Below are 12,120 nucleotides of genomic sequence, written 5' to 3'. Positions count from 1 at the left end.
TGAAAAGTGTTGCTCTAAGAATTTATAGAAATACGTGCCTGTGTGGACATGCCCTCATTTCTCTTTCATGGCTTGCCAGGGGTGGAATTGTAGGCTTGTATGATAAGTTCACATTTAAGTAGTAGACAGTCCTTTTCCCAGCAGCCCTCTGAGCCTTCTTTCCACAGGTCTCCCTGTGGGACTGCCTGGGAGCTTTGTTCTCCTGGCCTGACTGTGGCCATTTGTTGTCTTGAAATCGGAGCCGCTGTGGCGACTTGCAGGCTATCCTTATAAGGTTGGGTATGGTAAACAGGAAGGGCTCATGAGGCAGGCCAACCTTCTTGCCGTAGCCATTGCTGCCTGTCCCCAACTATTGTGACAAGACAAACAGCTGAGGTTGCTGTCTGAAAGCCGAGGCTCTGTGGGAAAACCCAGGGTGGCTGTCTTCTGTGTGGTGCGGTGTGGACAGCCTCTGTGATACATACAGACCTGAATAGAGATAATCTAGGTGGCCAGTGGACCACAGAATGCGCGTTTGAAATGAGCTCGCCAGAGGCCGTGGTGTCAGTTGTACGGCCTGTGCTATGGGTGATGAGACATGCCACTGAGGCCCGCCCAGGGCAGGAAGAGCTCCTCCACACAGGAGGACTTCAAGAAGAAAATCACCCAGGTGCAGCCTGTCCTCCAGGAACCTCTGAGCTGGCAAGGAAACGGGTTGGGGGAGGATAGGTGTTGGGTTGGTGTTTCAAACAATTTGATGGGGGTAAGGGAGGGAGAGAGAGAGTACAAATTAGATCTGTGTTAAACTGTCCCTCTGGGACCCCAAAACTTTGAATTTATAGAATAATCATAGAGAGGAAGGAGAAATGAGAAAATATCTATCCTTTAGGTACAACTACATAGGAAAGGAAAATTGACAATTGAGCTCATGGATGGAAGTCTTTATAATGGCTCCAGTGACCACAAACTGACAATAGGGGGCATTCTGCCTCTGAGCTACTTGAATTAGAGAACTGAAAAATCTAACTTTTCACAAAGTCAGCACTGTGTCCTTGATAAATCTTATTGTCATTTTACCGTTAGTTTTTCACCCGGACACACGCTAGAATCACCTGGGAAGAGGGGATTTGTGGGCACATCTGTGGAGCAATTTCTTGGTTAACAATTTGAGAGGAGTGGGCCTAGCTCCTCGGGGGCAGGGCTATCCCTAGGCAGGTGAGCCTGAATTGTTAAAGAAGGGCTGGTGAGCCGGCTCAGCTGTGAAGAGCTAGGTTCACAACCAAAATGACAGGAAAGGCTGAGCAAACCAGCAAGCAGCACTCCTCCGTGACTCCAGCCTCAGCTCCTGCCTCCAGGCTCCTGTCCCGACCCCTCAGCGATGGACTATGTCACACATGTGAGCCACTCGCCCTTCCATCCCCAACTTGCTTTTGATAATGGTGTTTTATCCCATCAGCAGAAAACTAAGAGAAAGACCAACTGAGCTGAGGGGATGAGGAAAGCACAGGCCAAGCACTCTGCCATGTTCATCTCCTGGCATCGTAGACCTTTGCTCCACTTCCTAGTTTATAGATAATTTTTTAGGGAGAGGATTTCCTAGACCTAAGTCAGTCAGAACAAGTTCCACTTTGACAGTTCTGGGGTTTGTATTAGGTTCCCCACCCCCACTTGGGGTGGGGAAGAAGGAACAAATCCTAGTCCAAATATATTGACTCTAGTTTAGGAATAGACCCTAGTGTACCCAGTAATGTTAAAAAAGAATAAAAGAAAAGTGTCAGGAAGCCGTGGCCAAAGGCACTTGACGAAAGTCAGAGGCGAGGGCACACTAAAGTGGTTGTGCCTTCTAGCTTCCAGACAGCCAAAGGAAAGTCAGGAGCTTCACAGTGACCACTGACTTCTCCATTTTCCACAGCAGGGAGCACTTGTACACACCAGAAAAAGATAATTCTGTTCTAAAAGCTCTCAAATTCCAGCCTGCTGTGGTGGTCCAGGCCTCCTGGAGGAGAGGCAGGGCTGTGGAGTAGAAGCCATAGAGAGACCTTGTAAAGGAAAGGAAAGAGGCATTTTCTTTGGGTGTAGTAACTGCTAAGCGTATTCATTCCCACCATCCCATGCTGGGGAGCTTTACGTTAACTTGATGCCGGCTGGGGTAGTCTGAGAGGAGACGGCTTCAGTTAAGAAAACGCCTCCAGGGGATCGGGCTGTAGGCAAGCCTGTGCAGCATTTTCTTTAGTCACTGGTGCAGGAGGGCCCAGCCTGTTGCGGGCAGTGTCACCCGTGGGCTGGTGGTCCTGGGTTCTGTAAGAAAGCAGCACCCCTCCACGCCCTGTGCCTCCAGGTCCCTGCACAGTTTGAGCCGCTGCCGTGGCTTCTTACAGTAGATTGTGATTTCATCACAGCGAGAGGAACCTAAGTCAATGCTCAAACCCGTGGTTTCTGAAGGGTGGCCATCATTTTTTCACTAAATGTCTGTGGAACAGTGTTTGCCTGGAATAGCACGTTAGTACTCAGATAGCTGAGTCCACGCTCTGCTCTCAAAGGACTTCTGGCTCATGTAGAGGATGAGGCTGTGTTTCAGCCTACTCAGGGCTAACCTGGGCCGGAGTCAGGGAACAGGGAAAGCCCGAGTGGGGCCAGAGGCTCTGGTACATTCTGCGACTGCTAGGGCCACCTGTTGTGGTCACCTACTGTCTTAGGTTTGTCTTAGCAGAAACCTTCCTTACGCTGGAGAGCAGCCTGTCTCCAGGCCAGAGGTGTGTAGTCATAGGAACCTGGAAGCAGTGCAGAGGAGTGAGATTGGGGTGCCGCTGGTCCCTGCCAAGAAAGCCCACTGGATGCCTGCTCGGGGGAGCGGAACGAGGGGCCAGCATAGCTGAAATACAAGCCTGGAGTTTCACTCTCTGCATCACTCAAGAAAGCTGAAAACATGCACACCAAAAGTTGCATGGGAATGTTCATCACCCAAGTGTCCGTTGCTGGTACCTGGAGAAATCAGACATGGCGTATCAGTTATACAGTGGACCTCTACTCGGCAGTGAGGGATGGGTATAGCACAGATATAGGTGACAAGGATGACCAATCACAAATATATATACATATATATATATGCGTACGTGTACATGCGCGCGCGCGCACACACACACACACACACACACACACACACACGCACGCACGCGCACATGCACAGAGTTTTGTGTATTTGAGACTCCATCTGTAGCCCAGGCTGGCCTCAACCTGCTCGCAGCCCTGCTTTAGTTTTCCGAGTGTGAGGGCTAAAGCTATTAGCCACCGTGCCTGTTCACAGCTGTGAGGCTAGCTCGAAGACACTCACATCACTTACTGTGGTGCCTGTAGTATGGGCTCTGCAAACAGGCAGAACGGGTTAGGGCACCCCAGGACTGAGGCATGGCTGGAGTGCTGCGCTGCGAGGCGACTGCTCCATAGCTAACCTCCACCAGGTGCAGAGCATGCGGTGGACAGCCGGCTGGGCAGGGGGAGGCAGTGTTTAGGAAGGGGGGCCTGGGAAGCAGAGAGGGGAGCTTTCTTTTCTGGTTCTTCCCTCCTGGGGAAGGCAGGAGGTTCTCACTGAGAGAACAGATGTGCTCCTTGAGGGGCCCTCCAGGTTTTGAAGCCCTTGTCCGTGAGTTTTAAACAGGCTCAAACCATGCTGGAAGATTTCTACAAAAGCTGCGCTCCAGCCGGAGGCGAGGCTGCTTGCAGGAGCTCTGCACGGCGGCGGACAGCCTTTCCACAGCTGGCCACAGGAGGTCCTACAGTGAGCCAGAGTGTGGCAGTGGGGCGATGCCTGGGGACAGCAGTGTGGACAGGGCGCCTGCTGGGGCCGCAGGACACCCAGGGCAGCTGGGAGTGCCGGGGCTGCACTGGGGCCTTTCTTGCTGTACCACTCACTGCAGGGTCATCTCAGCCCTGAAGCCAGTGAGCAAGAAGGGCTGGCTTAGGGCCGGTGGCCATGGTGGGAGCAAAGCGCAGCCCTGGAACAGAGAGTTGGGGATGGAGAAGCCAGTCAGGGGTTTTCATGGGCATTGTGACTAAGCCTGGCCTTGCTGCTGCTCTGGGGAGGAGCTGGTGGGAAGCTAGCTGGTGGCACCCGGCTCTGAGACTCACACTGTTCCCTGACAGCATGTCTCAGCAAGTGGAAAGTGAGTGGTGAAGCCGTCACAGGACAGAGGAGACCACCACAGGAAGAAAGGCAAGCGGCCGAGAAAGCAAGCGTGTGTCTGAGGGAGGACACCAGGAGACACGTGACAAGGCTTTGTTGAAAATAGTACAAACTCAGCAGAGGGTCACTGTCAGAATCAGAGGATGATATGAAAACGAAGATCCAACATTCAGGCCAAACCAACATTGCCACAAAACAAATCCCCCACACTGGAAAAGAGTATTTCACTGGACTTTACCAGCAGGGCATGGGATGTTGGAAGTTTAATCAGAGGTAGCTGTTTAAAGGCGAGGCTCCCATAGGGTGATAGGAGGTTCTAGAAGAGCAGCTGTCTTATTGCTGTCTTATTGCTGACAGCCCAGCCGCACGGGCGGCAGCGTGAATGAGGGATTGCTGCGTTATTTGAAGCCCATTTGATAGCATGGCAGGCCCAAGCGGCAAAGCCACATTCTGAAGTGATGAGTAGGCAGGTGTACGGTGTCGGGCAGCTTAGGTTGACCTTTGCTCAGGGAGTAGTTTTCAGAATCGGCTTGGAAAGGAGTGGTTTCCTGTTAGGCGCAGAAATGTGCCCAACGCATGCCCTGCCACTGTGCTCCCAGCTAGAAGCGGCGTTTGCAAGCCCGTCATTGGCTGGTCGCAGTGTTTGAGGCACGGCCACACACAAACCGTCCTCCGCCCTGGGACAAAGTTTGCAGTTCGCCCTTGCCTCTAGGCAGAAAGCATGATAGAGCCTCTAATGCTTTCTCTTGCTACGGCTGGGTGTGCCTCTTCAGGGAGGACCTGGAGATAAGTATAGTTTCCCTGTGGTCATGGAACAGGGCTTTGGGAAGTGGAAGGTGGCAGCTGTCTGAGTAAAGGCTGGGGATGAAAGGTGAGGAAGCCTATTCTTCTGCACCCCAGGTCGGGAACACAGATTCCTCTGACACACGAGGGGTGCTGTGGGCTTTGGCTGCCCGGAGCCCTTCCCACGCCACCTGGCTGCTCCGTACATCAGAAGTCTCAACTCCCTATGGATTTGCCTTCAGGCTTCATGTTTCAGCACATCGTTTCTTGTGAAGTTCCAAGTTATTGCTATGTGGGGAGGACGTACATCAGCGCTTCTTCGGCTCTTGAGTTACCAAACTTTATAACACTTCTTGGAGGGGCAGCTGTCCTAATAAGTTTTCATGTGAGAAATTTGGATCCGAAGAGCCTAAATCACTCCCTCAAGCGATAGACCAGGAAACAGTTGTGATCAGTATCTTATACTTGTGAGGGCCGGATGCAGCATTTCAACTGTAGCATCAACAGTTTTACATGATGAAATTTTAGTCTTGATAATAGAATGATAATTACAATAACGTGATTTTAAAAGTCCTCATCGGACAACCCCAACACTTCTGAAGTGTGCTATTCAGATTGCTTCAAGCTGTAGAGGGGAATTCCAAAGTCTTGTCAACGTGGGAGCCTAGTGCAGCGTGGTGTGGTCTAGCCTTCTGTCTGGCAGCTCTCGGTGGGGGCTCAGAGGACGTGCTGGAGTCTGGTTAGCAAGCAGATGGGATTGCATGCCCGCCCCGCATGGACAGCACTTTCTGCATCTTTTCCTCGGAGTACTGGCTCTCAGTTCTTTGCCCCCCAAGTCCCGAAACCTTTTCAGGAAGCCTGCTCTCATAATACTGAAATCTGATTTGTTCTTCATCACTGTACTGCTATTTGCCCTGGAGAAAAAACGAGATTGTGATGGCACAGGCCACTAGTGTGTGGTGAGGACAAATGGGCCTGCCACTTCCAAGAGAACAGTAGGCCGTACTGACTGCTAACGCCAGTTTAGGTTTGAAGGAAAATTGGAATTTGGGGAAAGTAAGTACCCATCATCAAAGAACTTAGAATTCCCTATGGGGCTGGTAATATTTCAATTGTGTATATGACAATATACCTGTGGGGACATCACCTAGCGGGGTCCATGAGTACCCGGAAGATCCTCAGATTCTGCAGCAGCAGGAGCGGCACATAGCTCCCGACAGCACTGGCCATTAGCAGTTTTGTTGTATGTGAGCTCTCATGATTATGGAAAGGAAGAGATACCAGACAGTAGATTCTGTGGCAAGTTCATTGTTATAGGAGTAGATTCCTGACATAGCAGTCTTTCAAGAATCTTAAAACCCAGCGTGGTGGCACGCTTGGGAGGCTGAGGCAGGAGGATTGTTGAGAGTCTGAGGCCAGGACTGTACAGACCCCATACAAAACGGGGGTCTGGGAGATGGCTCAGTGGTTGTGTGTCTCATGCCACACAACCATGAGACCCAAGTCAGGGTCCTCAGCAGCCCCACAGAAACATTAGGCATGGCTGCACACGTCTGTAACCGATGCCCCGGAGAGGAGGAGACAGGCAGAGCTCGTTGGCCAGGTTTAATGAGATCCTGTCTCAGAGGACAGAGGGAGGCGCTGCTGGGCGGCCCAGTAGTCACAGGTGGTTGCTGTCAGGCCTGAGGACTGAGCCCATATGCTGGGAGAACAGAACAGCCTCCCAGGCTGTCCTCTGACTTCCACATACAGGACATGACATACATGCCCTCGAGGGCACTTGTGCACATGCGCATACGTGTACCAACGTAATGGATGTGAGATGATGGGTTTAACAAATACAAAGGTAGCATGGAGTCCATAGCGTCAGAGCCCTGATGCTGATCTCTGGGCCCTGCACGCGCGTCCACACCTACTCAACAACTCCCTCAAACAGAAACCCCAAAAGAAGCTTGGAACTGTGAAGGAGCAATTACTCGAAAAGGTTATTAGGACATCCGATTTCCAGGATCTTCACTTGTTCAAATGAAGAACAGGAGGAAGGCGGCAGCCTGCCTATCCGCTGGGCTAGACATGAGATAACGATAAAGCAACTCGGGGCCAGTGGGACCCCTCAGCGGGCCCCAAACCCCAGCAAGCTGGGCTTGATGCCTGGCCCCCACACGGGGGAAGGAAAGAACTTATTTCCAAAAAGTTTTCCCCTGACCTCCATATACATGCATACATACAATTGGAAAATGAAAACTCCATTCTATATTGTGTGTATGTGTGTGTTCATGTGTCTGTGTGGGGAGTGGTGTCAGAGTACAGCACAGAGAGAGACCTCAGGGCCTCTTTGGTTGCTCTGCAGCTTGTTCTTCTGAGGTGGGATCCCTCACGGAACTTGAAGCTCTGATTTGGCTAGACTGGAGCTCAACAAGCCCCAGGGACCCTCTTGCCTCTGCTTCTCCAGAGCTCAGATTGCTGACTCAGGGCTCTGGCTCAAAAATAAATGAAACAAACAAACAAACAAACAAACAAACGTAAATTAAGCATATGAGGAAGCTTTTTGAGGATTCTCAAAAAATGTTAAAAATGAGTTTAAGGCTAAAAAACTGGCTGCACACTATGTACTATTCTATTAGGATTCTTATGTGGGGGACAGAGGACTTCTAAGACAAAGTAAAAGTAATTGAAACAAGCAGGACATGGCGGCACACGCTTGTAATCCCAGCACGCCAGAAAGCAGAGGCAGCTGGAGCTCTGTGAGTTCGAGGCCAGCCTGGTCTCCAGAGTGAGCCCAGGACAGCCAAGGCTACACTGAGAAACCCTGTCTTGAAAAAACAAAAACAATTGAAACAGTCTATAATCTCTAGAAAGTGTTCTCCATATACATTTCTTTCCTGGGAATGCTGCTTCCTTAAATCAAATAGCTGCTGCTGCTGCTGTTAGTAACGGGCTTGCCCATGCTAAGTCTGGGAGGGTAAAATGGAAAGAGCTACTAAGAGTTTCTGCAGGGCTTCAGAAGACCGATGGGGTGGGACACACACACACACACACACACACTTGCTCTTTACAATGATGATAAGAACAAAAACAAAACCATGCAAAAAGGTCTTTTTTTTTGATAGGCCAATTCAGATTTGAAAGCCATGTCCCCCGACTATTTGCCTTCCCTTTCTGCCCCAGCCCCCCACTCCACCCAGTCACCAGCCTGGGAAGGATACAGAGAGCCTGTCTCATAAGGACAGACCAAACTGGAACCTACACTCTGGCCCTAACAGCCAGTTTCTGCAAATGGAAGCAGAGAGGAAAGAAATACGCGCAACCAGGAAAACTTAAGTATAGAGGAGGATTAGAATCAGTTTTTTCTTCTCTGACAGATTTAATTTAAAACAACTTAAAAACTTTTTTTTTTTGTGGTAAATAGGTATTTATTTGAAATGAAAAAAATACTTAAGTACCTGGACTATTGCGTTTAATCATGGATTGCAACTGTCTACCTTTTTGCATCAGACAGAGATACAATGAACACTCAGAATCACAGATTGCACACTAGGTAGGAAGTCTTCAGGCCTTGACATAAACCACCAGAGAAACAGATTGGATTCTGCAATATAGTACAAAGGTCCACAATCAATCCAGTCTTAGCCGGCATCTTCAATTTCCTTCTGTTGCTGTACAGATAATTGGCCATTACTGGGGCTTACAAGTTAATAACAGGACAAAAATATACATTGCACTGACACAAAAAGTCAGCTGTGTTAATGGTCATGCAACAAGTAACCGAACTTGCTGAAACGAAAAATACTTTCTAAAAAGGTTTTTTTTAACAGCATAAATATTTTATACACTGTTTACCAAAAACAAAATGTATTTAAATGATACAAAGCAAAAATAAGTTTCTACCACCTTTATACATAAGAAAGTGCAAAATAACTTGTCTAGAGCGTTCTGCTACCCTCCATAGGGCTGGCTGCCACGGGCAGCTCCCTCTCATCTTCAAAAGCATGACATTACACTTGCACGTTACACACTGATGTGCTGAGTACATGGATGAACAGTGGATGGATGGGGGGAAGGATGAGCAGAGATCGGGCTGGAGCCCTGTGAGGTACTCAGAAAGAGAACACAGACGAGAAGGTGGACACACACGATGGATGTTGGTAAGCAGATTGGCACAGAACACGGGGATAAACCAGAAAAGCAACGAGCCAAAGGACATTGAGTGCCCTGCCCTGTGTGACTTCTGCAGAAGTGAAAAGAAAACAAAAACCAAGACCTGATGGAACAAAAAAGTTGCCCACAGCACCAGCTGCCAGAGGAAATACTATCGTGAGGGGTTTGGTTTCCGCCTTAGTTAAGGAAGCCGCGTTGGGAAATTTACATGCTCATCCCATTGAACTTCAGGTCAGACAGAGGAACAAGCTTCAGGTGGCTACGCACACACTCCTACATTCAAGTCTTGAAAACACCTCTGCCATTGGGTCTGGGTAAGGGAGGGCGCTGCTTCTGAACCGTGTGGAGGAACACTGCTACATAGCATCCAGGGGCAGACAGGGCCAGCCCACCACCAGGCAGAAGCACAGTTTCTGCAACTGAGGAATACCAGCGTCCTTCTGGAGATGTGGTGGGGAGATGGCGGGGCGTGAGACGCAGAAGGGAAAACAAAGCAACTCTTCAAGCGGAAAGCATTAATGCCGACAATCCTTCTACTCACATGAAGTATCTGAGCGTTTAGAAATGGAAGTGTTTGAGTCAATTTTGATATGTATCAGACTGGAGGCTGAAACCTTGAAAGCAAGGTCTCAATTTAGGAAGCATAAGGCACTACAGCAGCCTTCTCGGTTTCTCCTGGAGACCCGCCTATCAGGAAGAACAAGTTTGTTCTGCAGCTGCTCAGCCCATCAGGTACAAGGTCACTGTTGTACCAAATGCCTGTTTCTGGACACGTGTGCATATATGTGCATTTTAGTGCATAAGTGTGCCTGTCACCAGGGCTAAAGATGGAGAGCTGGGGAAGCCAAAGCCACTGTCCTTTGCATGATCCATCCCTCCATGAGGGTGCCAAGGCCTGTCCTTACTTTCTTGGGTCATTAGTGATCATCCTATGGTTTTCATATCACAGGGCTTTTAGAATTGCTCATAGTATTAGTACTAAGTATCTGAAAATGTTAAAATCTAGATTGTTTTGATTTCATATATATATATTTATTTATATTTATGTACATAACACACATTTTAAAAAATCCCACCACCAAAGCCATTTCTCTATAAACTTATCTCTTAGCCCCCAGCAGCTCTGATCCTCCTGAATTTGTGTGTTCTGTATCCAACTAGTAGAACAAATTAAATAACTAAATATTAAAATACTGTAATTATATTCATAGCAAAACCAAAAAAATAGACATCAATACAGTATAAATCTGACTGTTTTCAGGTAGATGGCATTAAATGGTAAAGGTTCATTTTAAGCACTTCTGACATCCAGTTTTAACAAGGTTTAAATGTTAATTCTGTACACTTTTTTACCCTTTTTTGAAAATAAGCTGTAGTAGAACACAGTGTCCCCAAAGACACACACTTGTTACGGTCTATGCAGAAAAGCTAATTTGGGGTAACATGCAAATATGTTTCCATTAACCGAGGCAGGGCTGGATCCCGCCTGCCACCCGTCACGACCCCCTTTTTCTGCAATGCTGAGGTGTGCTCAGACCATGCAGCCCACAGATCCATGAAAGGGGTGTCCCGTTAGAACACTGTGGCGGTATACAGCTGGAAACGGATGCTCGGGTATTTGCAGGCTACTTCTTGACCAGCCGTCTTTTCTCCCACACTAGCCCCTGAAGCAGGGCTACGGTATTTTGGTTACTAGCCTATGTTAAGTGGAGATACTGTGGGCAACTTTAAAGAATGATATCAGGCACACAGGCGTGGTTTGAACAGGAGAAAAAAAAAAAAAAACAAAAACATTACAGATAATGTCTCCGAGGATAAAAAAAAAAAAAAAAAAACAACCCATATTTATAACTGAGAGATGTTAGACAAACCTTAAATAGTTCATTGAGTTAGTGGCTTAGTTTGAAATCTCATGTTACAGGCAATTAGGTCCTTATTTAGGAAGAAAAAAAAAAAAAAAAGGCCTTTCTACCTATTTACAATATACACAGCTGCTTGCAAAGAAGTCAGATTTACAACCGTTTTCTAGAAGCCTTTTTTTTTTTTTTTTTAAGTTTTTGTTGATTTTTCCAAATAAGGATGAAAAGCTCTATAAAAATGAGATGCAAGAAAGACAGTCAGGAGCGCGGAGTTCGCTCTGGAGACGGCTCTGCTACGGGAGACTCGGGCTCTGAGACGCTCCTGGGGATCACCTTGAGTAGTTCTTGTGCTGTTCGCTGCATAGTGCCTGCCGGTCACTGGCCTCGGAACCCGTGATCCGATGATCCCTTTGAACTCAACACTTCCAACACTCAGTGTGAAGAGATGTGTAAACGGACACTGCCTCAGTGCATTTGGAGCCATGGCGGGGCCCAAAGAGCTCCCCAGGCTCTGGTCTCTTGTCCGGCCCCTCAGTCTCGGCAGTTTCGAGGTCCCTCTTCTGGCCCCCGCTCATGCTGTAAGCTATAGTAACAGTTCTGACAGACACGCACGGGGGATGAGATCTTCAAGCGCTTGATTTCGGACTGAAACCGACTGCACCTAAAAGAGAGGGAACATGGGTTAGTTGCAGGTCCTCTCCACGAGCCGCCAGGGGGTGGGAGCACGGAGGGCAGGCAGCCTGCTGGAACAGAGCCCAGTGCTGGAACGATGCCCCAGGTCCCCCAGGCCCAAAGACAGATGCCTCAGGAGCCTATGGATGACATGAGGGCCATTTCTCTGACCATGCTAACTGCAGGTTTCCACCCAGCTGTGGGGCTGGGAAGCTGCTGTGGCCACCCTAAGCTGCTGTGGCCACCCTAAGCATCGGCGGCTTTTAACTGGCTCAGGCTTCGGTGCTCTGGGGCAGGGACATGGCTCAGGGGGTAAAGCAGCCTCAGGATAATGAGCCAGGCACCTAGTCTCATGACTGAGAGCCCTAGGGTGGACATCAAGAACTGGCAAGCGTGCCAGTACCATCGCTAACCTCCCCCTGTGAGCGGAAGACTCAATGATCATCTTACCCCAATGTCCACTCAGATTTGTTTCCTCCTTTCCCATTT

At 48.9% G+C, this 12,120-nt stretch overlaps 1 protein-coding gene across 7 annotated transcripts in view; it reads right to left on the bottom strand.

The window, feature by feature from the left end:
• Nucleotides 1-8,338: 8,338 nt before the first annotated feature.
• Nucleotides 8,339-12,120, bottom strand: part of Wdfy3 (WD repeat and FYVE domain containing 3) — a 215,502-nt gene continuing 211,720 nt past the window's right edge. For all 7 annotated transcript variants that reach the window (XM_055594634.1, XM_055594637.1, XM_055594636.1 and 4 more), the window contains one exon: nt 8,339-11,620. In XM_055594634.1, the coding sequence (XP_055450609.1) occupies nt 11,491-11,620 (130 nt within the window). In that variant the 3' untranslated portion in view covers nt 8,339-11,490. The remainder of the gene's footprint in view (nt 11,621-12,120) is intronic.

Source organism: Psammomys obesus, unplaced genomic scaffold (genome assembly GCF_907164565.1).
Source record: "Psammomys obesus unplaced genomic scaffold, mPsaObe1.curated_primary_1811, whole genome shotgun sequence".
In the NCBI taxonomy this organism is placed as follows: Eukaryota; Metazoa; Chordata; class Mammalia; order Rodentia; family Muridae; genus Psammomys; species Psammomys obesus.
This window is presented reverse-complemented; position numbering and strand designations above follow the sequence as displayed.